The sequence below is a fragment of the Oncorhynchus keta genome, chromosome 4 (genome assembly GCF_023373465.1).
Source record: "Oncorhynchus keta strain PuntledgeMale-10-30-2019 chromosome 4, Oket_V2, whole genome shotgun sequence".
In the NCBI taxonomy this organism is placed as follows: Eukaryota; Metazoa; Chordata; class Actinopteri; order Salmoniformes; family Salmonidae; genus Oncorhynchus; species Oncorhynchus keta.
The window spans coordinates 46,153,342-46,178,978 of NC_068424.1; the positions used below are offsets into that span (position 1 = coordinate 46,153,342).

Sequence of the window (25,637 nt, forward strand, 5' to 3'; positions counted from 1 at the left end):
AGTCCTCATGGTGGAAAATAAAGGGAAGGAACGCAGACTTATTCAACACAGCCAATCTCAAGAATCCATACCACAATTAAGGATAAAAAGACAAATTGTTAAGACATTAAGATTACACTACTCGATCTACCAACACAATAATGTTTTGTGACAGTTCATGAAGTGGAATTAGTGACTGCTTTTGATTCTGCATGAGGGATAAGAGAAACGGTGACATATGCAACAGAAAGGCAATACATTTCTACTATAAAACACGCAAGTCGTGATCCTCACATTTATACTTCCCTGTGGAAATAGATAATCACATAGCAACTACTGGATCGAGAAGTGGTCACAAAGGTCTACTGATACAGTAGAAAAGTGTATGTTAAGCTGCATTTACACAGGCAGTTCAATTCTGATATCTTAATCCCCACTAAATTGGTGTTCACCCATCAGATCAGCTCTGTGAAACAATCTGGGACTGCTCTTTTGACCAATTAATTAGTGGGAAAAATAAATCAGAATTGGGCTGCCTGTGTGAACAGCCTACTTGACGTGAAATGACACCGGCCCAGGCAGACTGATGAGCTCACTTCCAGCTGATCTTGATAACTGCAACATTGCATGGCAACAGTGACTTTGTACACATGACTGTATAGATGACAGACGATGGGGGTGGGCGTGCACTTACCAGAGGACTACAGTTATTACCTTGACTTATCCACTTATAAAAACATACCAAATACTGTAGTTCAACGTCAGATCCATAGTGGGGTAAGATCAGCTAGCTCGGAAAAGTAAAATGATGCGGAGGCTACGTAGCACAGCTTTCAACCCATTGACTGAGCCAGTTATCCCTCTGCCAGCAAAGTATCTGCCACCGTATCCCAGAGAGGCATCCATCTGTATGGCACGATTTTAACCTTACCCCAAGACAGGACAAGTAACCCATTTAACAGTACAAAGCAGTTAACAGTAACCAAAACAGCATTAGGGGGAGGGTTTATAAATGATAACAAAAGGATCCACGTGTAATATAAACCAAAAGTTTATTTCTACCAATTTGCCCAAGACACTAGAGGAATGAGTTTCCAGAGAGAAAGGGAAGGCCCTCTACTTACATTAACAGGCTTGCGCTCAGTTGTACTGTATCGTATGTAACACTAGTAAAGCCACTTTTTAAAAAATTACAGAGAAGATCAGGGGGGACCTCCTTAAAAGCCAAAAAACTAATGCTGGTTGTCCTCGTCTACTAGCCAAATGCAAGCATTCACTAGACAAGCTTACAATGAAACCTTTGATTAGATTTTAAATCTCTTATTTCACCTCACCCCACATCTGAAGCCATGCAACTCGCGTCAAACACTCAGCACGGGAAAATGTTTTACTAATCCTAGAAATAACAAAAAAAGGTAATTGTTTTATTTCAAAAGCTTCTGAAAGCTCTGCTCCGGTTTGTTGGCAAATCCAGTAGACATGTAAAATACAACCACACAATACATTAGATTCAAAAAGGTACCAAAAAGTACAGTAAAAATAACACTTCCATCTCTGGAAATGTAAATGGACAAAACCATATAAAATAAAAAATAAAAAGGTGGAAAAGTGACATTTGCTTCCCCAGTTCCTCACTTGATCTGTACATATGGAGCATGAGTCCAAATTTCTGCCAACTCCAAAGGAAAAGCCAAAGCCCATGTTCGCTGTGGCCGGACCATGGGTTTCTTTTTTCTGATTTACTTAAGACCTTAAGAGAGAAACATGGTGCTTACAGTTACTGAGCATAACCAAATGGCATTTTGTATTACACATGGACACCATGATGTTTATGAATGACTTAACAGTTGTATACTTCTATTAAAAATGAACACTCGGAGTGGGGAGAACGTCAAAGGGGACATGACACCTAGCTGCCATACCTAGCACCCCATCGCAAAGGCCCTAATGCTTATACTGGGTCAACCACCACCTCAACCCTTATTGATCAAGTAGTGTTTGTAGGGATGCATCTTAAAATGGTTGGCACATGGAATGAGACCATTATTAATGAATTGCAGACCCTCCCCACCCACTTCCCCCCCCGTTAACAAACGTTTGAATGGGATCAGACTAGATGGGAGAAATTTTGGAGTCAAAGGGCACAAATGGTTACAGCTAGATTGTCATTTCACCATAGATGATGCAAAAATGCATACCTGCACTACATGTGATCAGTATGGCTTGTAGCTACTCTGGTGGCCTCCACGTCTTGGAGTTTTCCCATAGCCTGCATTGCCCTGGTCTGGAGGACAAGAAAGAAAGGGACTGAGTGTCTTCCGTACGACAAGGACCAACAAAGTTTCTCACATTTGCGTTTCTGGGTAGTTATCGCTTACTGTAGTCGTAGCCACCCCCATAGCCATAGTATCCAGCGGAGTAGTCGTAGTTGCCATAGCCTCCATATCCGCCGTAGCCTTGCTGTCCACCGTAGCCGTAGCCCTGGTTCCCATAGCCCTGGTTCCAGTAGTTGTTGTATCCGCCACCTTGGTTCCAATTCTGGCCCTGACCTGAAAAGATTACGTTACAGTGATTAGAAGCACATAGAGCAGAGTTATATAAGCAACCACTTTGATCTTGGGACTGGGGTGAGAGGAGCCTATTTTAGAACCCGTTTCGTCAGGTTAAATACACACAGTGTGTTTTGTGTAGATACTCACCTCCACGGCCCCTGCCTCTTCCACCACCTCCACTGCCACCGCCACGGCCGCCATATTGCTGCTGCTGGTACACCTCTTTGGGCTGTGCTATTTTAATCTCACACTGGAACAGATCAGTAACATGAAGACTTAAGTTTGACATGGGAAAAACCTTTGCCACACCCACTGCAATGTGAGGGTTAGATGTTACCTGAAGTAACCACAGAATTTGTTATATACAGAAATCTAAAGCTTAATTTGAAAGGAGGAGGAAATCACAACTCTGCAATGCATTGACTGCATTACAATTGTTACCTTGCTTCCACTGACGTTATGGAATTTCTTTTCTAACACTTTTTTGACAGGAGTTTCATCCTTATACGTGATGAACACGAACCCCCTTCTCTTTTCCGTCTTTGGGTCCTGTGGAAGCTCGATTGTCTCGATCTGCAGATCAAAGGAAAATAATTACTGTTAAAACACCACCTTACCACTAAGTCAGTGTTACCCCCAGAGATAGATGTTGATACTGTACCTCGCCAAAGGTTCCAAAGTACTCCTGGATAACTTCCTTGTCTGTGTCTGGGTTGAGGCCACCAACAAAGATTTTCTTTACGGGCTCCTTCTTCATAGCCATGGCCTTCTTGGGGTCGATCTGTCGTCCGTCAAGTCGGTGTTCCTTCTGTTCCAAAACCTAGACAGAAAGAAAGAAAAAGCAGCCAGAGAATGAAGAATAGCAAATAGTTGTAGTACTGCATGGATGTTGCCAAGTTGTAATATTCCACATGGGAACACTGACATTCAATATGCATTACAGTTCTTAGATGAAAGTAACAAACCCCAAAAACATGTTCTCTTACCTTGTCTACACTGACTGCTTCTTTGAATAGAATAAAGCCAAAGCCTCTTGACCGGCCTGTCTGCTGGTCCATCTTTATGGTGCAGTCCGTCACTTCACCGAATTTAGAGAAATAATCTTTAAGATCTTTCTTACTTGTGTCCCAGCTAAGTCCTCCAACAAACATTTTCCTAGCAAAGAAAAAAGGATAACTGACTAAATATGATGGTTGGGTAACAACCGCTCTAAAAGTGTTGGAGAACAATAGTATAGGGTTCCCCAACTGGCAGCCAGTGGGACGAATCTGGCCTGTGGTTGGTTTTATTTGTCCCCCCAAATGCTGAGAGAAAATGTTCATATCTTTTTGTTGGGTGGGTGAATATTCCATTGTTAGACATACGACTAAAACAAGGAGACCAGCTTCAAGTGATTGATGTAAGAGATCTGTTCCCAAACATAATCGTATAGAAATATAATCAAGGTTTGAAATTATGTTTTAGTCAACAACACACATATATTGTAATGGAACAGCAGCCCGAGGTCCGGCGCGCTATCGACTGTGCCGCAAAAGCATGCTCGTGCGGCAGAGTCGATTTCCGCGCTTAAAAACCCAGGGTCGTTACAATATATTTATTTGTTTTGACCTTTTTGCAGTCCATAAATTTGTAATTACGTTCTGGCCCCCTTGCCAACCGCTCCGAAAAGCAAAAATTGTCCCCGCGGCTGAATCTAGTACTCCACAAATCAGTGGCCATTATTGTTGAAGATCGGCTGGGCCTACTACTGTATGGCCAAAACGACATCAAACCCCAAATATCTGACCAGAAAGTCCGGTGTGTGCCCTAAACAGAATAAACAACCTAGCCCTGCAAAAAGATACTCCCTCTCCGGCGATTGTGTTACATTTAATCGCTGCTGGAAGTGCCCCCCTCGCTCCCCACATGGCGCCAACAAAGCCAGACCGAACAAAGGAGCGATACAATCCACTAACACTCTGCCGAGATCGAAAACATTTCTGTACTCACCCTGCATCCTCCTCGCCTTTGCTGGCGTTGATCTGTCCGCCTTCGCCTTCAGTGGCACCATTTTGCGAATCTTCTCCCTCTACTGCCGCCTCGTCTTCTATGCAGGCTTCGGTCTCTTCCTCGCCTTTATTCAGGGTCTCGGTCTCTTCCGTTTCATCGGCTGTCTTTGCGCCGTTAAAATCATCCTCGCCTTCGTGGCCGTTTTCTGATGTTTCCATAAACTGTTGCTCGGTGTCAGACATTTTGTAATTGTTAGGGTCCCCTTTTCCTGCACAAAATGAAACATTGTTACCAAAGGACCTGCACAGTTATGTAACCCACACGCCGTACATGCTTCGCCATTTATGCTATGCCAGTGAATTACACTCCCCCACCATTTTGGCTGGCAACATTGGTTTTTTGTAAAGGTATGGGAGACAATGTTCCCGGAATGACAGCGAGACATGGCAATCGACTCATCGAATGAGGGTATAACAAAATCTTTTTTTTTTTCCACGGACTGAATGTAACAACCAAATATCGTCAATGTAACTGTATCACGCGGATAAACCGTTAGCATGAACCACACCACTCCGTTACGTAATGCGAAGGCCATGCGAGCTGTTTTACTACTCAAATATTACAGCCACATTTATACCTGACACCGAAATAACGAAAATAGTTATTCTTATGGTACTTACACAAATACAAAATAAGATGAATAGATGGAAAATAATCCCCTAAAGCCTCTTAGTGATCACACAATCAGAAAATACTCTCCAAGATGGATTCTCCCATACAACGCCAACTCGTGGTTGGTTTTATAGTACCCGTTAAACAAAAAACGACCTTTCATTTAGGGGCCTCTGATTTGATCCCCAAAGCTGTCTATCATGGTCATGGCCAATTATGTACCCCGATTCAGTGTACACGCCCACTACACGTAAGAACTTGCAGTACATTTTATTATTTTAGGTACATTCTTGAAGAAACCAGTCTGCAAACTACAAAACAATCAAACAAAATGAGGGGAGGGGGAGCTGTGGCCAAGAGACCAGAGGTGGCAGAACGGAGTGCTCGGGTTGGGGTGTTGGGTTTGAGCATAGCCTGAAAGTAGGGAGGGGCAGTTCCTCTCGCTGCTCCATAGGCAAGTACCATGGTCTTGTAGTGGATGCAAGCTTGGACTGGAAGCCAGTGGAGTCAGGGCCAGAATAATGCAGGGGCTTACTGGGGCTGAAGCCCCTTGGCCCATGCCGTGGGGGGCCTAAAAGCCATGAAAAACAAATAAGTATATATACAGTATATCAAATCAAATCGTATTTGTCACATGTGCCGAATACAACAGGTATACCTTACAGTGTAGACCTTACAGTGAAATGCTTACTTACAAGCCCATAACCAACAATGCAGCTAAGAAAAATAAGTAAGTAAAAAATGATTAAAGAGCAGCTGTAAAATAACAGTAGTGAGGCTATAAACTGTACAGGGGGTACCGGCACAGAGTCAATGTCGGGGTGGGGTGGACGGCAATACAAATAGTTTGGGTAGCCATTTGATTAGCTTTTCAGGAGTCTTATGGCTTGGGGGTAGAAGCTGTTAAGCCTTTTGGATCTAGACTTGAAGCTCCGGTACCACTTGCCGTGCGGTAGCAGAGAGAACATTCTATGACTAGGGTGGCTGGAGTCTGACCATTTTTAGGGCCTTGTCGGGTGTCTGAAGTAAATCCTTTGTGTCCAACTCGTTAAAGAAAAAATCTTCATCCAGTACGAGGTGAGTATAAACTCTTTTCGGTTATAAGAGACGGGTGCCAAAAACATTATGCACAAAATACGTTACAAATAAAGCACAAAAAAATTACACAATTGGTTAGGAGACCATAAAACGGCAACCATCTCCTCCGGCGCCATTCTGAATATATTATACACGGTTTAATGTAGTGTATATTTGATATATTTTCACTGCAACTGCCAACCACAGGAAGGCTCAGGAGTCTGCTCTCGATGAGTATAGATAGTCTGCTGCCGCTCTGCCAATCATCAGATGGGGGGAGAAAAGGTGGTAGGGGGACCACACGGTTCATTGGTGGGCCCCTGCCTTGATTGGGTAACTGATTAATAAAAACAAAAACTGCATGATAGATAAATGTGACTGGTCAATTGTGTGAGTCAGGGGCTGGGTCCACACCTGTAGTGTGCCCAAGAGGAAAAAAATACTAATCTAAATGACTTTTTATCCAACCACAGGAGCCCGCCCTCAATGTTCAAAATACGCCAGAGCGCATAATTTTAGTTCATTAAAAATAACTGTGGATTAAGTTTTATCACAAGCACATACAGGCATCTGCCAAAATTAAGGAAACACCAAAATAAAGTTGCCAGAACAGCGTCAATGCAATTTTGACATAGATTCACCAAACCATGACAGGAAAATACATATATGGTATATATATACCATCTATGGATTATATTTCTATGGTTATTTGTGGCTCTAGGTTTGCCTTTTGCAGATTTTAAAATACAATTGCGGGAAAAACGTACAGTTTGGAAAGTCAATGCCTACTGCTGAAAAGAGAAGAGTAATCTGTCTGTAGAACCATTACAAACACTTTTTATTAACAACTCCCAATTTGTAGCTAACAGCAGCACTCTTTTTCAAAGTACCTCATCTTGAGGCTCATGACAAGCGCATCGACCATCACCGTGAGTAGCCTATGGCTTCATCATTAGGTGAGTCAGTTGGCACTGGAAATTTTAGTTAATCGCCTATGATATATATGCATTTATAACCTGGGTGTGTCGAGCCCTGAATGCTGATTGGCTGACAGCTGTGGTATATCAGACCGTATACCACAGGTATGACCAAAATGTATTTTTACTGCTCTAATTACGTTGGTAACCAGTTTATAATAGCAATAAGGTTTGTGGTATATGGCCAATATAGCACGGCTAAGGGCTGTATCCAGGCACTCCTCGTTTCATCATGCATAAGAACAGCCCTTAGCCGTGGTATTTTTGTCATATACCACACCACCCTGTGCCTTATTGCTTAAATATTGCCTCCTAATATAGTACATTCTGTGTGTCATTTCATTGGCCTTGGCTATTTTTTGTTTTAATTCAAGACCAGATTGATCGCCGTTTATCAGAGTAGCCACTCATTTTGTTAATTTGTGCAGTATTAAAAAATATTCAGCTAATGTCTTCTATCATGTAAATGACGTAGAATTGCATGCGTTTTTAAAAAAGCTGTTTTTTTTTTCGGACCGTGGGAGAAAAAAAAAAATCCCATGTGTGGAACCACAAAAAACACCTCTACTTAACTGTAACCTATGCCGCATGGAAAACGTTATGGCTTTATTAGAAATTGAAATTAAATTTATCATGCCTCAAATTGCATCTTGGTACATGGATTTTACAGAAAATGATGGTGTGATGGGAAGGGGGAAATAGCCTCAGGGTCTATGATTTCTTAATCCGTCCCTGAGTGGAGTGTGCAGAGAAACTGAATGACATGGGAGAACTTGGGGAAAGTTGAACACCATGCGGGCTGCAGCATTCTGGAGTTGCAAGGGTTTGATGGCACAAGCCGGGAGCCCAGCCAACAGCGAGTTGCAGTAGTCCAAATGGGAGATGACAAGTGCATGGATTAGGACCTGCGCTGCTTCCTGTGTGAGGTAGGGTCGTACACTACAGATGTTGAGCATGAACCTGCAGGTGCGAGTCACTGCTTTAATAGTTTCAGACAAGGACAGGGTGTTGTCCAGGGTCACGCCAAGGTTTTTTACTGTTGGAGGGGGACAACTTGCAGTGTCAACCATGATGGAGAGGTCTTGGAACGGGCAGTAGGGCTGGGCGATTTGGCCTAAAAACCATATCTAATTTTTTTTTAATCTATGGGCAATTCATGATATATATATAAACAAAACATTGTTGCACAATTAGGTCAATACACTGCATTTCAAACAGTTATGAATAATCAAATGAATTCAGGGCTTGTAAAATTATACCTAAGCTAAATATAAGCCTTCCACAACCATAACATGCTGACCACACCGCTCGTGTTGCGAGCATGAGCATTGAAAAATAAATGTACACATACATGTTATTCAATCATTGCATCCACATTGCCTGCGCATGTCTGCGTAGCCAGGCGCTAAAATAGAACTTGGTTCTATTTGTGACACTATACACGCAGCAAGTCCTGCCTCTCCCACCTTGGGTGGTGGTGGTAATGCACCTTCAAGTTGGTTGCCAACCGCCATATAAAGTCCAAAGAAGAAGAAGCCTGAAGGAAAGATTAATAGAAACTAACTCAGTTGACACTTTTATCTGTGGATTAATTGTCGGAGTAGAGGACCTTGTGCATTTCAGGTCAAATAACAACCCAATGATTATATCACAGGACAAATTAGCTAGCAACAGCAAGCTAGCTAAATTGTCATAAATGTTTCATGCTTTTCAGCCTGTCCCCAAATTAATATAGTTTGTTCAGAGTTTGTTAGATATTTCAACCTGCGTGTCCTGATCTCGTCTGGCGCGGGTGGACAAAATCAACATGCGCCCTATTGCGCACGCTCACGAGTGGTCTGATCAGCATGTAAGACCCACTAATCATTTAATTATTTTATCAAAATATATTAACCTTTTTTTGCTCTAATCATTGATCTGACTTTCAAGTGTCTGAAAACGCAATTTTGTTACAAATTTAACCAGAACATCCACTAATAATGACCAACTTCTTGTAGCAGGCATCATAGAAAATGAACACAGGTCTCAAACAATCTCTCAAGCACAAGCTCACGTGGTAGTGAGTAGCCAGCTGATCTTTACATTAAAAGTCTAGCCAACTTGGATCCATTTCTTTGCTAACAAGGTAGAACAGTTATGAATAGACCCCCGTGTCCCGTCTCCAACTGTTTAAAAATCACATTTTATTGGTAAGATACACATAGCAGATGTTAATGTGAGTGTAGCAAAATGCTTGTGCTTCTAGTTCCGACTGTGCAGTAATAGCTAACAAGTAATATAACAATTCCACAACCACTACCTAATACACACAAATCTAAAGGGATGGAATAAGAATATGTACATATAAATATATGGATGACCGAGCAGCATAGGCAAGATGCAAGATGGTATAAAATACAGTATATACATATGAGATGAGAAATGCAAGATATGTAAACATTATTAAAGTGACTAGTGATCCATTTATTAAAGTGGCCAATGATTTCAAGTCTGTATGTAGGCAGCTGCCTCTCTGTCAGTGATGGTTGTTTAACAGTGTTTGAACAACTGCCTGTTCAATTTGTTTATATATTGAAACCAACTGGCCTACCTGGACAAGAAAATGCTTATTTCTCAGAATGAGAATGAGTTGCCAATTCCTTACATAAATAAATATTTTTATACTCACTGCACATTTATCACCCAGACTAGACAACTAGCACGTACTGTTGGTCTGTGGCTAAAATGCTGCTAGCCGTTCGGGTTACCACAATGCCGCGAGCGACAGAAACTGAGCATTCATTTTAAACATGTTCATTGATACTCTCGCTTCAGTAGGGTCTGCTCTGTTCTACCTTTAGGGAGTTGAGACATAATAAGGGTAGCGTTAGAAAGGTTAAGTTCTATTACAGTAAAATAATGTCTCTAAGCGTTTCGGTGTGCAAATGAACGATTTTGTTGGACCAAACCTCAAATGCAAATAGTGAGTTTATGTCAGAGAAGATTGAAGTTCTCTTTTGTCATTGTTGTGAGTGGCAGGGGGAGGTGCTTGGTTTCTGTGTGCAAGTGGGAAGGTGCACAGTGCACACAGCACAGAAGGAGCCGAGACCAAAATGGGCTAAAACATAAATTCTAATTATTTTGATATATCACCCAACCCTAGCGGGCAGGCCTTGCCGGGAGGAAGAGCGGCTCCCTCTTGTCAAGGTTGAGCTTGAGATGCGTGTTGCCACCTGGGTGTCAGAAGTGGGTAAGAAGAAAAGTAGTTGTGTCGTCTGCATAGCAATGATAGGAGAGACAATGTGAGGATATGATGGAGCCGAATGACTTGGTATATAGAGAAAAGAGGAGAGGGCTAGAGACGTCCCAGCCCTCAGAGGGCGGAGAGGAGGATCTGATGGTTCAGGGTGTCGAAGGCAGCGGATAGATCAAGGAGTATAAGAACATAAGAGTCAGCTTTGGAAGTGCGGAGAGCCTCTGTGACATAGAACAGCAGTCTTGGTTGAATGATACATCTTGAAACCTGACAGGTTAGTGTCAAGATCGTTCTGTGTGAGATAGCGAGAAAATTGGTCAGACAGCACACTCAAATGTTTTGGAAAGAAAATAAAAGGACAGTGGTTTGTAGTTTTTGGCATCAGAGGAGTTGAGGGTTGTTTTCTTGGAGGGGAGCAACTCGGGCCATTTTGAAGTCAGGGGGGAGGCAGCCAGTGATCAGGGATGAGTTGATGAGGGAAGTAAGGAATGGGAGAAGGTCTCCAGAGATGGTTTGGAGAAGGGGGAGGGGATGGGTTTGAGCGGGCAGGTTGTCAGGCGGCCGTACCTCTCTAGCCGAAAGTGGGCACTAGATCTACGCTATCGGCTCGGACCAACGGTCCGCCATTAAAGCTAGTTGAGGAAAATGATGCATTTGCAGCCTAAATGGATGATGCTTTATGTACGAGCCAGTCCACGGGTGACAAGAATGTATTGCCGACTGGGCACATCAATCCTAGACGATAGTGCAGATCTAGCGCGACTATCGGCTACCTAGGCTGGGTATTTTCCCCATCTCTGTGCTTATGCTGCTTCCTCCCCAGTTGCACCATCAAATATTTGAAGTTTGTTGGGATTATTTCTGACCAGCCAATCAGCCAGCCAAGTCTTCGGAGAAAAACACAAATAACTGAATTTGTTTATTCAGGAAAAAAAAACTAAAATAAAATGTAACATATGAACCTTCAACAGTACATTTGTACGTCCACATTTCTCATTACACCCTGTTACTTAGGCAGGGGGCAACAGGCTTCTGTTTGCAGAGCTCAGTGAATCCCCTGAGCAATGTGGGTCTCACAAACCTGCCCAGGTAGTCTTTGGATGCCTCTCCCACGGGGATGGGCTCGATCACAGCTGAACAAAGAGCGAGACACCCGGGTGTATCAGAGAGAAAATCACAGGGGTATAACACACTGACTACAGTAAAAACCCCTCCAACTTCTATGTCAATGTAAACCTGTTGTACTTGGTGTATGGTACTCTTTGCAATATAGGTCAGGTTGAACTTGCATTAAATGGATAGCTTACATTTGATTAAAAAAAGTGCTGAAGAAAGGAACAATGCCTTCAAAGTATTCACACCCATAGACTTTTTCCACATTTTGTTGTGTTACAGCCTCTCATTTAAAATGAATTAAATGTGGATTCAACTGATTCCAGTTTCAACTGTTCTGCCTTATTATTCGACCATGCTGGTTTTGATCACACGATTAATGACAAGGGTACATGGATGACGTTGAGTTTTCCTGATGTCTGTGGATCAAACCAAAGCGCCGCACACAATCATTCAAATTTGCCCATGTCCATCTATTCCGTTTGGTTCATTACTCTGGCATCGTTCGTTTTTATTACGACACACATTTTTTTGTCGTAGCCTCTACTTTGGCAACACCCCCTTTGTATTTACAGATGACCGCCACTGATGTCAAACTGTTCAGGACCTGGCTAGTGGCGATGTATGCATGAATGTTTGTTGTTCAACGGCTGTGTGAAGTAACGTTGTACACCAACCTGTAACAGTGAACCCAGAGCTGAGAATGATATATTCAGTGGTGTATAGCGTCAGGTTTGTGCAATACCAAGAGTTCTCTCCACGTAAATCCGAAGGGCGTCTGATTTGGGGCGGCAGGGTAGCCTAGTGGTTAGAGCGTTGGACCGGAAGGTTACAAATTCAAACCCCCGAGCTGACAAGGCACAAATGTCGTTCTGCCCCTGTACAGGCAGTTCACCCACTGTTCCCAGGCAATCATGGAAAATAAGAATGTTCTTAACCGACTTACCTAGTTAAAGGCAAAATAAAACATTAAACGCGTTTGTCATAACGTTCGCTCTCGCCTGGGTCAGAGTAATACGGCGCCATCGCAAAATCTGATGACGCGAATATAACGCGTTTGCAACATGTTCAAATTGATAATGGAACAGCGTTTTACCACATTACAGGCTGACGAGGAAGACCCATAGTAAAGCTGCCAAAGTTTAATAAAGTGTCCGCTTCCTAGCTACAAACCTTTTCGAAAGAGGTTTACTCAGTCCCATCGACGTTCGCACTGTTGCTAGATTACGGCAAGAGATTTAGACCTCTTGACGGCAAGTGGAGAAACGCAGAAGCTCAGTAACATGTTGACTGACAATTACAAAACATCTCAAATGTGAAAATATGTCGCACCCCTTTATTACAGAATCACAACCCAATTATAACAAAAGGTCAACAAAATATGCATTACAATTGTGCCACACAGTGCAAACGTATTCAAACAAACAAGACACTCAAAAAGTTCATTTAAAACTGTATTTTATTCATCAAATCTGAAAAGGTCCTTATCGGGTTCCGATGGTAACCTGCCACACCCTGATCAGGTTATCCGTGTAGCCAGCAAACAGAGTCTGTTAAAAGAGAGAAAAACAAGGGAAGAATAAGAAAATGTCCAGAAATTGCAAAAAATAAGCCGTTGACAGTATATTAAAGTATAATGCTCCCACTAGGTTTGACTCCAAGTGCTAGACATTGCATGAATATGTACTACTGTTGTTTCTATACCCATCATCATTGCAGGACTTCTCATCAGAGCCAAAGCTCAGGCAATAAATGTCACTTTGTAATCACAGGGCAAGGCAACAAACAATCCAGCAGAGACACCATCTTCTGAGAGCATACTGAAATTACACAACCCTGTTCTAGAAGTAAACCCAGGGTTCTAGCGTAGCTCTGTGGGACGTACCTGTCCGTCAGCAGACCAGGCCAGAGAGGTGCACTGTGGAGGCTCGGCCTTACTGTTGGTGCTGATAACCTCCTGTCTCAGCTCATCCACAATGATCTTGCCCTCTAGATCCTGAAGGGGGGGGGAGAAGGGGACTGATGAGCATAGCTTTGAGAAACAATGAGTTGTGATGAAATTGGAACTACTCTGATGTGGACATGACAATCACATTCTCAGGTCCAACAGATGGCTTCAGAAAAGGACGCAGTTAGCAGAGCTCAGAAACAGCCTCTTTATCATCATAGAAATAAGATGGCATTGGAATTTTCCATCATTGCTCCTTGACTAATGTAGTTTGATTACAGATTACAACACCAGTCTTTCCAACCAACTGTGCTGATGTTCTGAGAGTAGGAGTCTTACCCAGATCTTGATGCTGGGGCCGGTGGCAGCACAGAGCCAGTAGCGGTTGGGGCTGAAGCAGAGGGCGTTTATGTTGTCACCACTGTCTAGGGTGTACAGGTGCTTGCCCTCGTTCAAGTCCCACAGCATGGCCTGACCGTCCTATGGGAGGGGAATGGGATTCAGGGGCAAAGGTCAGCCAATGGACAATGCAAACGAACATGCTTGCTTTGCAGGGCAACTTGGGCATGCAATTAAGTGTAGTCCATGGCCGTTCACCGGGGATACGAACCATCAACAATAACCCTAAATGGCAAATCTCAGTAAGCAGGTTTGAGTACACTAAATTACATTTCAAAAGTGCCGGTTGCGTTCAGAAACAGCCTCTTTATCATCATAGTGAAACAGAAGGCAGTCGAATTTCCATCACAACACCACATTTAACACCAAGAACTAGCCACAAGTTATTACATCAACCACAGACCCATCCAGTGACCTTAATCTAATCCGGTCAAATTCAATAAAAGCAGAAACTGCAGGTGAACAGTGACAACCGTATTTGCTATTACGTTATAGATTTATTAGGAGTGCTTTCATCATACCTTTCCACCAGACGCGCAGAGAGAGCCATCGGGAGAGACTGTCACTGTATTCAGGTAGCCAGTGTGGCCAATGTGGTTAGTCTTCAGCTTGCAGTTGGCCAGGTTCCACACCTAGTGGGGAAGGCCATGTGTTAGGGTACACTGATTAGAAAAATACCTGCTGGAGGTGAACAATTTCAAGCGTGCAATGTCTAACACATTTGCAGCCTGGTTCCTGTACCCATCATCATTGCAGGACTTGTCGTCAGAGCCGAGGCTCAGGGTGATTATGTCACATTGTAATCACAGGGCAAAGCAGGAAAAGACTTCAACAGAGAGCTTGATTTTATTACATCTACAGTAATCAAACCATTTAAAAATACTTCTGCTTCATTTAATAATCTACGCAGCCAACTGTCCTAGCGAGTCACTTGTGCTGTATGCAGCGTTGTCCATACCTTGACCATCTTGTCCCAACCACAGGAGACAATGATGGGGTTGCTGCTGTTGGGGGAAAAGCGCACGCAGGACACCCACTCAGAGTGGCTCTCATCCTGGATGGTGTACTTGCAGACTCCCAGGGTGTTCCACAGCTTGATGGTCTTGTCCCGAGACCCAGACACGATCTGCCGGTTGTCAGCAGAGAAAGCCACACTCAGGACGTCCTTGGTGTGGCCCACAAAGCGACGGGTGGTGGTGCCACTGGAGAGGAAGAGAACCGTTGAGTCCATGTGTAAATCTTCATACTACAGATGACTAATAACCGGTGTAATTGCGTTGTTCAAGTCAACATTGAAACCAGGGCAGCACATGATTCTGATATCCACGTCTCATCTTTCACAGGTAAGCGCAGGTTGCATTCAGAAACAGCCTCTTTATCATCACAAGGATACAGATGGCACCGGAAGTTTCATCACTTTACAACATTTCCTTCCTGGGCTTATGGACCAGGGGTGAACCCCCTTTACCCAAATGGTTGGATTGATAACCTCATCCTCACTGACATGATATGACTGGAGGGGTGTAAACAGGTTGGCAGAGGCAGATAACTCTGGTCCTAGAATGTCTGTAGGCTTTTGTTCCAGCTCAGCAATGAACCACCCAGGACAAAATGAGGCAACTGATCCTAGTCTTCAGTTCAGACCAGAATCAGATGTACAGATGCCTGCACACAATTTAGACCTCTGTATGGTACTACATCACCCCACAACCCTAGACTTACGTGGTGAGATCCCACAGGCGGAGTGTCCCATCCCAGGACCCGGACAGGGCAAACTGTCCATCTGAGGAGATGACTACATCGCTCACAAAGTGAGAGTGTCCCTTCAGGGCACGCTGGGGGATGCCATAGTTGGTCTCGTCACGAGTCAGCTTCCACATAATGATAGACTTATCTGAAAGAGAAGTGCTGATTATAAAATTTAAAATAAAAATATAAATGTATGGAATGGTAGATTGCAGTTGAACAACCAAAGGTAGGCCTAGCTAACTAATGTAACATGGACGATTGACAGAAGCAAAAATGCATTGCCATGCAATCTTGTCCAACTATCGACGCGTTAAGTATGGGAAGTTAGCCAGCCAACTACCGGTATGTTTCCTTCAACAATTACCGAGAGACAAGCACAATCATGGCGTCCTCAAAACAAACTTTTAATAGAATGCTATGGTAGTTACAATTCAATTGTCAGGTCTAGAAATGCATCTCTCATTGCGAGCCTAATGAACATTTTGTCCACTTGGCGGTGCACGTGGATGTGTGTCGGCATAGCAGGCGACGTCTGTTCTCAAGGGCTAGCATTCAGACATAACTTAATTGTAGAGTAGTTTGTCCACTAGACATTGCGTTTGACGCAAGACTTCCCCCTACATTGATTGAGCTCACTTTCATGATTTACATTGTTGAAGCCGTCGCGGCTACACATCAATTTAGCAATGTAAAATGCTTGGGGTTAGCCATATCTCCGACCATTTGTCGCGGGCTGAGAAGCTCTTACCTCGGGACGCAGACAGAATCATATCGGGAAACTGAGGGGTAGTCGCGATCTGGGTGACCCAACCATTGTGCCCCTTCAGGGTGCCCCTTACTGTCATCTGCTCAGTCATTTCGGCGAAGTTTTAGTGTGCCCTTTTCAAGGATGGATATAGATTAGTTTGAGGGCTAGGTTTCCCTAGGTCCTCTCACATTTAGGCACAGAGAAAAAGGAAGTTCAGACCCGGATGCAGAACCTTTGAGGGGTCGATCGCGCGCGGAGTACACTGGGAAGAACAGTTTTAACCCTTTCATGCCCGTGTGTTTTTATTATTATTATTACTTGGATTTTACTCTTCTTCCATGTCAAACATAATATTATTAGAAAGATTAAAGAGACCATTGCAAATGTATAATTGTAGCAATCATGTGGTAATCCCCAAAAATGGATTCCAAAATTGTATTACAGTTTCATAAATGTAAGTGCTTTATAGGTGGCCATGAAAATAGGCCACAGGTCTTTCATTCTAATGCATTCAGGAATTATTAGTAGGCCTAATGCAGAGGTTCTCAAACTTGGGGTCCCTTATATTGAAATGGGGTCCCTTGATTAAATAAAAAGGCAAGAAAACATTTCAAGTGGGATCCCCTATATTTTTGGGGGTCAATTTGGGTTTGCAAGCAGATCAAGATTGTAGCCTAATGTGGCCTAATGATTGTAGTCAGAATGCATTATGGTCCTTTGCTCTGAATAACTCAGTAGGCCTACTATTCCTAATGCAAAATACATTTTCCTCTTAATTATATAACTTTATTTTTCCTACAATTTTTAATATATGAGTGAGGATTGTTAAGAACAAATGACCGGAAGAGGTGCAAGAAGGTAACAGTATATTTTATGGAGTTTATTTCAGTCTACATGTTGAGTTGAACAGATGTAACATAATACAAAGATAAAGATAGCAGTTACAAAAATAGCTTAATTATTTTTACAACCAAATACACAACCAAATAAACAAACTCATAAAATCGACCTAATACTGTAATATTTTTGTTATAAAACACGCTAAACTGTACTGAGACATTGTGTCACCAATGGATGGCAATTATTCCTTAAAAAATGAGAAACTGAGGATATCTGCCAAAGAAATAAACCTGTAATATTGCAGAGAAACACCAGTTTGTTAAGGTAGTGTACCACACACATTGCTGCATATATCCAACATCAAAGGCCCAATGCAGACGTTTTTTTTTATATCAATATCAAATAATTTCTTGGTAACAATTAATTCTCTTACTGTAATAGATTTGAATTAAAATGGGGAGAGGTTTAAAGTCTACTTTATATTGGTCTATTAACCAATTTACCAACCTCCCGCCCATGAAAACCTGTTGAATAGAAAGGTCCTGTGTAGATTGTATTTTCAATCAGGAACTATTAGGAAATAACACTGATAACATTTGTTCACACTTTCACAGTGACTGCACTGGGCCTTTAAATGACAGGGTTGAAGAAAACAACAAATATGATTGTGCACTACATCCCAGTTTCAAATACAACACTTTGTGAATTAAAAATACTGGAAATGGTACATTAATAAAGTACAATATAATGAACTAGTTGTTTATTATCTTATCTTAATAGCATAAATGTGGTATAGTGAAACCCACAAGACAAGTTACTTATATATGCCATGTGCTCTTGACATTGAAATTGAGGTGTGTGTGTGTGTGTGTGTGTGTGTGTGTGTGTGTGTGTGTGTGTGTGTGTGTGTGTGTGTGTGTGTGTGTGTGTGTGTGTGTTGTGTGTGGACCATACAGGAAGACTTGAGAAAAACAGAAACGCAGAGTGATCGAGCACCAAGTAGATAGATTTCTAAAAGAGAATTCATAAAGTTAGAAAGAGTGATCGAGCACCGATAAGATACATCTCCAAAAGACAATCCATAAAGTCAGAAAAGAAATATGTAAATCAGAAGAAAATGAAAAAATGTCATTCATGATGTGATAATGTATAAAAAAAACAAACAAGTAGGTATAGTGAAACCAACCGTCAATGCTTACCTTTTTGTCAATGTAGATCAACGAGTATAACTATTATTAAATCAACGACTTTAGGTACATTATTGTACTTCAGTCTGTGAACTCTTGTCTTATATAACTAAACTCATTGGTTAAGAAAAACAAACAATACAATTTTAAGTCAGCAGCAAGAATTCATACTGTTGTTGAGAGAACAGTATTTCATCTAAATGTCTCTTTCGCTAAGGTTAAGTGATAATACTTAAATAAAACGTGTCTTCAACACTGTACTGTCAACACTGTCAGCAAATACTGATGTGATATTTCTATTTGGCATCTGATGAATGCCATATAAAATCACAAAGTGACTTAATATTCAAATGAACTTCATATTCATCTTCATTGATGGATTACTCCATATTTGTTAATACTGCAAATGGCTCCTTCAATTCTGACGTTGAATTTAACACAGTGAACTTAGTATGCATCTGTATATTATACAAACACGTCCATGCACAGGAATGCAAATGTAACTGAACGAGATCAAAATCAAATAAAACATCACACTTGTCATCACTCCCGGTAGTGTCACCCACGCACACAAACAAAAAAAAAACCATCTGCATAAAGAAACGATGCCTTGTGGCATTTTACATGGAAAGACTGTTAAGAGATTGTTCTTTGCAAAGTAAATACCTCAGTAACTTATTGCCTTAGTGTGCTGGTATGGGGGAAGCTACTTTATATAATGCTGTGACTTGTGTTGATCATGCACTTTATTAAATGGAAACACTAAAGTAAAGAAGAGCAACAAATTAAATTGTCATACTTCATATCATAAAAACACTTTCATCATATCTGTCGGCTGAATCCACAGACATATATTATTATTATTATTATGTAATCATAGGAAAATTCTTGCCTCTGTAGCCCAGAACCAACTGTGAGTGTGGTAAAAAAACGACAACAGCCAATGGGTGAGATTCCTCTTCAGGTGAAAGTGTAAATGTAGTGTTCTGTGTCTCCCTCTACTGGTATATTTCCATAATGCAGGATCTCACTATTCTTCAGTGAACTGAATTGCACGGAACTGTTTCATGACTCTCTCAATAGAGGTTGTCTGTCCTCTTTGCTCCCATGACTGTCTGTTTCTCCCGCGTCTTCCCTCTGTCCTCCAGGCCTGCTCTCCCCTCTGGGCTGAGAGAGAGCGAGACGCTTGCGTTTGAGTTTCTGTCTCCTCCTCTCCTCGTCCTTCTCCTCCTTTATAAAACAGAGAGCGGAGAAGAGAGCACTGACCTACACTCCTCCATTTACCACACCAGGGGGTCTGTCCATCCGTGGGGTTGAGCAGGGGGGCGCGAGCACACACACACTCCCATGCAAAATGAACGGCCAGGCAGCAATATGGCAGACGAGACTCCATTAGTAAGACCACTCTCCCTATCCATCTACTTTCCAGCATGTCTGTATGTCCGTCAGGTTTGGAGTCTGTTTGCTGCTTTATTTCTCTGTCTTGATGTTTCTCAAAGATGTCTGTGTCTCATTGACTCCATTTTACTTTATATCCAGAGTCTATGTGTACAAAAAATATCTGTATCGATCGATATATGCGGTCTGGTTAATATTGTTGACTCAAAATAATGAACAAAAAATCTCTATATATTATATAAAACGTTCCCATAAAAAGTCAAAAAAGAACATAAATGCGATGTAGTATTCAGTTGCAATATATACCATATCAATATGTACAGCGGCCATGCTTGATGTTAGTCATCACTGCAAGAGAAGGAGAGTAGGGATTAGGTGGGGGTCACAGGTCAAGAACAACACTAATGTTAGCAAATCACTACAGCTCTATAACACATGCTTCACTCGTCATCTTATAATCACACTCATAAGACGATGATTATATAACATACATATTATAATCATACTCACACCCCAATAACATTTATATATTGGGTTTAATACATGCTTATTGGCACAGTAAAAAAATAATCTAAGTTGGGCAATGAACATTGCGTTGTTCATTGTTTATTATCTCGAAGCTCTGGTTTGATAGAGAATGTCCCCTCATCACAGTGCATGTGGTTGTGAATGAATGTACTACATATTACTCAGGCAGGTATTAAGCAACCCTGGGTGTTAGAATCTACCACCATTCACCTTGTGCCAGCATCCTGGTATGGGCAGTCCATCCTGCCCCTGGGGATAAGAGAACAAGACACAGGTATGGTCAGTGGGGCAGTTTCACGTAATGTAGGGTGAAAACACTACATTTTAGTTTAGTTTATTAGGATCCCCATTAGTTACTACACATGCAGCAGCTACTCTTCCTGGGGTCCACATAAAACATACAAATAACATGACAAAGTACAGAACAGTTATAGCCAAGGACATTCAAATCAATATACAGTATACTGTATATACTCTGTATATATATAGCATAGGAGCAAATAATAATAATAATAACACATATAATTAAATAAGAGTTATATATTGGAAAGAAATAACAACATTTTTGCCGAGAAATAACAAAAATACTATTTACACACTGTTCATACTGTACATATTCATATTCTTATATACAGTTAAATTAGATATTCGGAGAGCTGCTGTGATACAATTTTTTTTTAATCAGTTTATTTTTAAGCCTAAACTTGCTTTTTGCCTCTTATGGCAGAGCATTTCACGATGACATGGCTATAGATAACCGAGTGACACATTAAATCTGTTTATGGTTTGGGTACAGTGAAGCAACCCATAGTGGCGTGTCTGGTGAGGTATGCATGTCTGTTTGAGGTGTATGCAAATAGGTGATATTGCAAGTGGTTCGGCATTTTCAACACACAAATGTTTCTTAAAAAGACTAGAAGAAAGGTAGTCCATTTCTCCTCAACCGTCAGCCATGAAAGACCATCATGCGTTGTTGATGTTAGATCTATGTGTGCAGTTAAGGCCAAGGCGTGCTGCTTTATTGTGAGGCAGCTGCAACTTTGCTAGGTCTTTCCTTGCTGCACTTGACCACATTACCGGATAGTAATCAAGAACAACTAGTACAGGTGGTGTTTGTGTAAAAAACAGACATACCTCACCCCATCTTCACAACAACTTGGTCAATATTTCTTGACCATGGTAGCTGACTATCCAATGTCACAACCTTCATGGACCACTCCATTTGAGGTTTAGGTTTAGAGAATTCTTTGAACCAAATACAATGCTTTTGGTTTTTGGATGTGTTTAAGACCAGTTTCTATTGGTCCTTACCCATTCGAACACTGACTGTAACCCCTTGCCAAGAGTCTCAGTGAGCTCACTGGCTGTAGGTGCTGATGTGTAGAGCGTGCAATCACCAGCATGCATAGTTATTTTAGCTTCTAAAAGCACAATACCATCCCACATGCAAGTCAGCACATTAACAACCGGCAACCACACCGAGACCACAACGTAACTCAGCACAATCTTTATAAGAAAAACAACAATATGGAGCTGGAATTATACTGATCTATGGATTCCTGTGACCATCCTGCCTACTGATGTAAAAAAAAAAAGAAGACAGAATTCAGATTGCAAACACACAATGGAATGGGACAGCGGACTAAGGGACATAGTGCATGGGATAGAATAGGGAAAAAATGGCAGACACACAAGAGCTGGAAAGGTAGAAACAGGTAGAGATACTGTACCAAAGGACAGGAGGCCTCAGGGCCAGAAGGAGGAAGAGGAGGAGAAGCGGACTGTACCTCCTCATCAGAAAGTCCTTTAGTCCCACTAGAACCCTGTCAGCAAGAGCCAACCTAGTGTTACACACACTCTGAATGTACATTCGCCCCATAGACACAGAATACCATATACAGTGCCTTCAGAAAGTAGTCAAACCCCTTGACTTACTCCACATGGGGCGGCAGGGTAGCCTAGTGGTTAGAGTGTTGGACTAGTAACAGAAAGGTTGCAAGTTCAAATCCCCGAGCTGACAAGGTATAAATCTGTCGTTCTGCCCCTGAACAGGCAGTTAATTGAAAATAAGAATTTGTTCTTAACTGACTTGCCTAGTAAAATAAAGGTAGAATAAAAAATAATTCTGTTGTATTACAGCCTGAATTCAAAATTGATAAAAAATATATATATACACACACTACATGATAATGACAAAGTGAAAACATATTTTTATATATTTTTTATATACATACTGCAACAAAAAATAAAAATGTAATCCATAAATATCTCATTTTCATAAGTATTCACAACCATGAGTCAATACTTTGTAGATGCACCTTTGACAGTGATTACATCTGTGAGTCTTTCTGGGTAAGTCTGTAAGAGCTTTCTACCTCTGGATTGTGCAACATTTGCCCACTAATCTTTTCAAAATTCTTCAAGCTCTTTCAAATTGGTTGTTGATCATTTCTAGACAACCATTTTCAGGCATTGCGATAGATTTCCAAGTAGTTTTAAGTACAAACTGTAACTCGGCCACTCGGGAACATTCACTGCCTTCCTTGTAAGAAAACTCCAGCGTAGATTTGGCCTTGTGTTTTAGGTTATTATCCTGCTGAAAGTTGAATTCATCTCCCAGTGTCTGGTGGAAAACACACGAGTAGCGTACTACATTGCAACTGTTTGCCAATCCTCTAGGATTGTGCCTGTGCTTCGCTCCATTCCATTTACTTTTTATCCTAAAACTCCCCGGTCTTTAACAATTTCAAGCATACCCATAACATGATGCAGCGACCACTATGCTTGAAAACATAGAGAGTGGTACGCAGTAATGTGTTGTATTGGATTTGCTTCCTTCTTTTCACTCGGTCAATTAGGTTAGTATTGTGGAGTAACTACGGTGTTGTTGATCCATCCTCAGTTTTCTCTTATCACAGCCATTACACTCTATAACTGTTTCATTGGCCTATGTTGAAATCCCTGAGCGGTTCCTTCCTCTCTACGGCAACTGAGTTAAGAAGGACAGCTGTGTCTTTGTAGTGACTGGGTGTATTGATACACCATCCAAAGTGTAATTAATAACTTTCTTTACCCATCTAGCAATAGGTTCCCTTTTTTTGTGAGGCATTGGAAAATCTCCCTGGTCTTTGTGGTTGAATCTGTGTTTAAAATTCACTGCTCGACTGACGGACCTTACAGATAATTGTATGTGTGGGGTTCAGAGATGAGGTAGTCATTCAAAAAGCATGTTAAACACTATTATTGCACACAGAGTGTGACTTGAGTGTGATTTGTTTAGCACATTTTTACTCCTGGCCTTATTTAGGCTTGCCATAACAAATGGGTTGAATACTTAGAGACTCAAGACTTTTCACCTTTTCATTTTTGATTCATTTGTAAAAATGTTTTAAAAAACGTAACGTTCCACTTTGACATTTTGGGGTATTGTGTGTACTGTATGCCAGTGGAGAAAAGAAAAACGAAAATCGCAATTTAATAATGCTTTTTAAATTCAGGCTGTAACACAACAACATGTGGAAAAGGTCAAGGGGTGTGATTACTGTCTGAAGGCACTGTAGTAAGAAATCATAGAAATAGAGATGGAAATGAAGAAAGTCAATAGTGAAGTATCTACAAATGTAATTACATAGAGTTGTTACATGTTTGATCAAGCCTGAGTCAAAGGAGCTAAATGTCCATAGGCTCATGGACGAAAGGTCACAGTTGAGTGTGACATACCACAGGACAGGGCTGGTCCAGTCCAGGAGGACCCTGCTCCCCCTTACCGCCCTTCAGACCTCTCTTCCCCACCGTCCCCCGGTCACCCTGTGGAGAGAGAGAGAGAGAGAGAGAGAGAGAGAGAGAGAGAGAGAGAGAGAGAGAGAGAGAGAGAGAGAGAGAGAGAGAGAGAGAGAGAGAGAGAGAGAGAGAGATGGGTCAGACATGCAGTGTTGGGGAGTAGTTCCACTAAATTAAATTCAACTAGTAATTCAACGACATGTTGCAATACCTTGGTTGAAGTTGAACTAAATTATAATCTTTGTAGTGTTTTCAGTAGTCAATCATTTTTTGTTGTTGCCTGCAATGGCGAAGGGAACTACTGGAACTAAACACTATATTTTCAACCAAAAATATAGGCTTTTCTCGCAAAACCCCCACAACATTTTTATTATATGACATTTCAGATTTAGATATGATAATTTTTCACGAGGTAGATTTCAAAGCAACTTCAGCAAACCAACTATATTTCCTTTAAGGGTAGCTTTACTGTAGCTTAACTTCTTCCAGTGTGACGTAGTTGGTGGCTTGATAAACTATATTTTCAGAGTACCTAACCCAACACTACTCTGACATGTCTCCCTCGGATCAGCCTCTCAGAATATTACTAAAAATAGCAACCCAGAAAAGGACAAAAACAATTCCCATATTAACATATGTAGCCTGAGAAACAAGGTTCATAAAATGTATAACTTACGAACATCAGAAAGCATACATATTCTGTCCATCTCTGAAACACACTTAGATAATTACTTCGACGATGCAGTAGTAGCTGTACATGGTTATAGAATACATTGGAGAGATAGAAATGCAAATGGAGGAGGTATTTGTATGTATGTCCAGAGTCATATTCCTGTTAGGCTGAGAGAAACATCTCAAGTCAGAAGACGTAGAAGTAATATGACTACAGATTCATCTGCCTCACCTAAAATCTATTCTTGTGGGAAGATGCTATAGACCACCGAGTGCGAAAGGTCAGTATTTTGGACTATACGTGTGAAATGCTCAACAATGCATGTGATATTAACAGAGAGGTATATTTTCTGGGTGACCTAAATATTGACTGGTTGTCATCCAGCTGTCCGCTCAAAAAGAAGCTTCAAGTTGTAACACGATGCCTGCAATCTGGGTCAGGTTATCAGTCAACCTACCAGCGTATTTACAAACAGAACAGGAACTAAATCATCCACGTGTATACGATCACATCTTTACTAATGTGGCAGAAATCTGATCTAAAGCCGTATCCACACCCATTGGATGTATTGATCATAATATAATAGGCATATCTAGAAAAAAAACTAAGTTCCAAAGACTGGACCTAAAATTGTGTATAAGCGATCACACAAGAGGCTTTTGCAATGATTCCTATGTCGAAGATGTGAAAAATATTCAATGTGTAATGAGGAACAACCTGATGCTGCATGGACTCTACAAGGTGTCATAAGCATTCCACTGAGATACTGGCCCATGTTGGCTCCGATGCTTCC

The 25,637-nt window shown here is 41.5% G+C and overlaps 3 protein-coding genes across 11 annotated transcripts in view; all 3 read right to left on the reverse strand.

The window, feature by feature from the left end:
* Nucleotides 1-1,014: 1,014 nt before the first annotated feature.
* On the reverse strand, nucleotides 1,015-5,350 carry LOC118375811 (heterogeneous nuclear ribonucleoprotein A/B-like). Of its 2 annotated transcripts, XM_035762418.1 has the most exons (9): nucleotides 5,201-5,350; nucleotides 4,521-4,788; nucleotides 3,518-3,686; nucleotides 3,193-3,351; nucleotides 2,973-3,104; nucleotides 2,679-2,781; nucleotides 2,358-2,528; nucleotides 2,178-2,263; nucleotides 1,015-1,729 (listed from the first exon to the last, which is right to left on the reverse strand). In XM_035762418.1, the coding sequence occupies exons 2-8, from the start codon at nucleotides 4,760-4,762 to the stop codon at nucleotides 2,193-2,195; spliced, it is 1,047 nt and encodes a 348-aa protein (XP_035618311.1). In that variant the 5' UTR covers nucleotides 4,763-4,788; nucleotides 5,201-5,350; the 3' UTR covers nucleotides 1,015-1,729; nucleotides 2,178-2,192. The 2 variants fall into 2 exon arrangements, with proteins under 2 accessions (XP_035618311.1, XP_035618327.1); XM_035762434.1 differs by lacking the exon at nucleotides 2,178-2,263.
* A 7,685-nt stretch (nucleotides 5,351-13,035) lies between these two features.
* On the reverse strand, nucleotides 13,036-16,657 carry LOC118375830 (guanine nucleotide-binding protein subunit beta-2-like 1). Its single transcript, XM_035762448.2, has 7 exons — nucleotides 16,439-16,657; nucleotides 15,664-15,835; nucleotides 14,900-15,143; nucleotides 14,463-14,573; nucleotides 13,882-14,022; nucleotides 13,480-13,590; nucleotides 13,036-13,144 (listed from the first exon to the last, which is right to left on the reverse strand). Exons 1-7 carry the CDS (start codon nucleotides 16,545-16,547, stop codon nucleotides 13,079-13,081), a joined length of 954 nt encoding a protein of 317 aa, XP_035618341.1. The 5' UTR covers nucleotides 16,548-16,657; the 3' UTR covers nucleotides 13,036-13,078.
* A 640-nt stretch (nucleotides 16,658-17,297) lies between these two features.
* LOC118375721 (collagen alpha-1(XXIII) chain-like) overlaps nucleotides 17,298-25,637 on the reverse strand; it is a 65,533-nt gene continuing 57,193 nt past the window's right edge. For 3 of the 8 annotated variants that reach the window (XM_035762335.2, XM_035762321.2, XM_035762329.2), the window contains 4 exons: nucleotides 24,112-24,198; nucleotides 22,122-22,214; nucleotides 20,602-20,640; nucleotides 17,298-19,695 (listed from right to left, as the gene is read on the reverse strand). In XM_035762335.2, the coding sequence (XP_035618228.2) occupies nucleotides 19,531-19,695; nucleotides 20,602-20,640; nucleotides 22,122-22,214; nucleotides 24,112-24,198 (384 nt within the window). In that variant the 3' untranslated portion in view covers nucleotides 17,298-19,530. Of the gene's footprint in view, nucleotides 20,212-20,601; nucleotides 20,641-22,121; nucleotides 22,215-24,111; nucleotides 24,199-25,637 lie in introns of all 8 variants that reach the window. The other 5 variants (XM_035762372.2, XM_035762364.2, XM_035762380.2 and 2 more) reach the window with 5 other exon arrangements.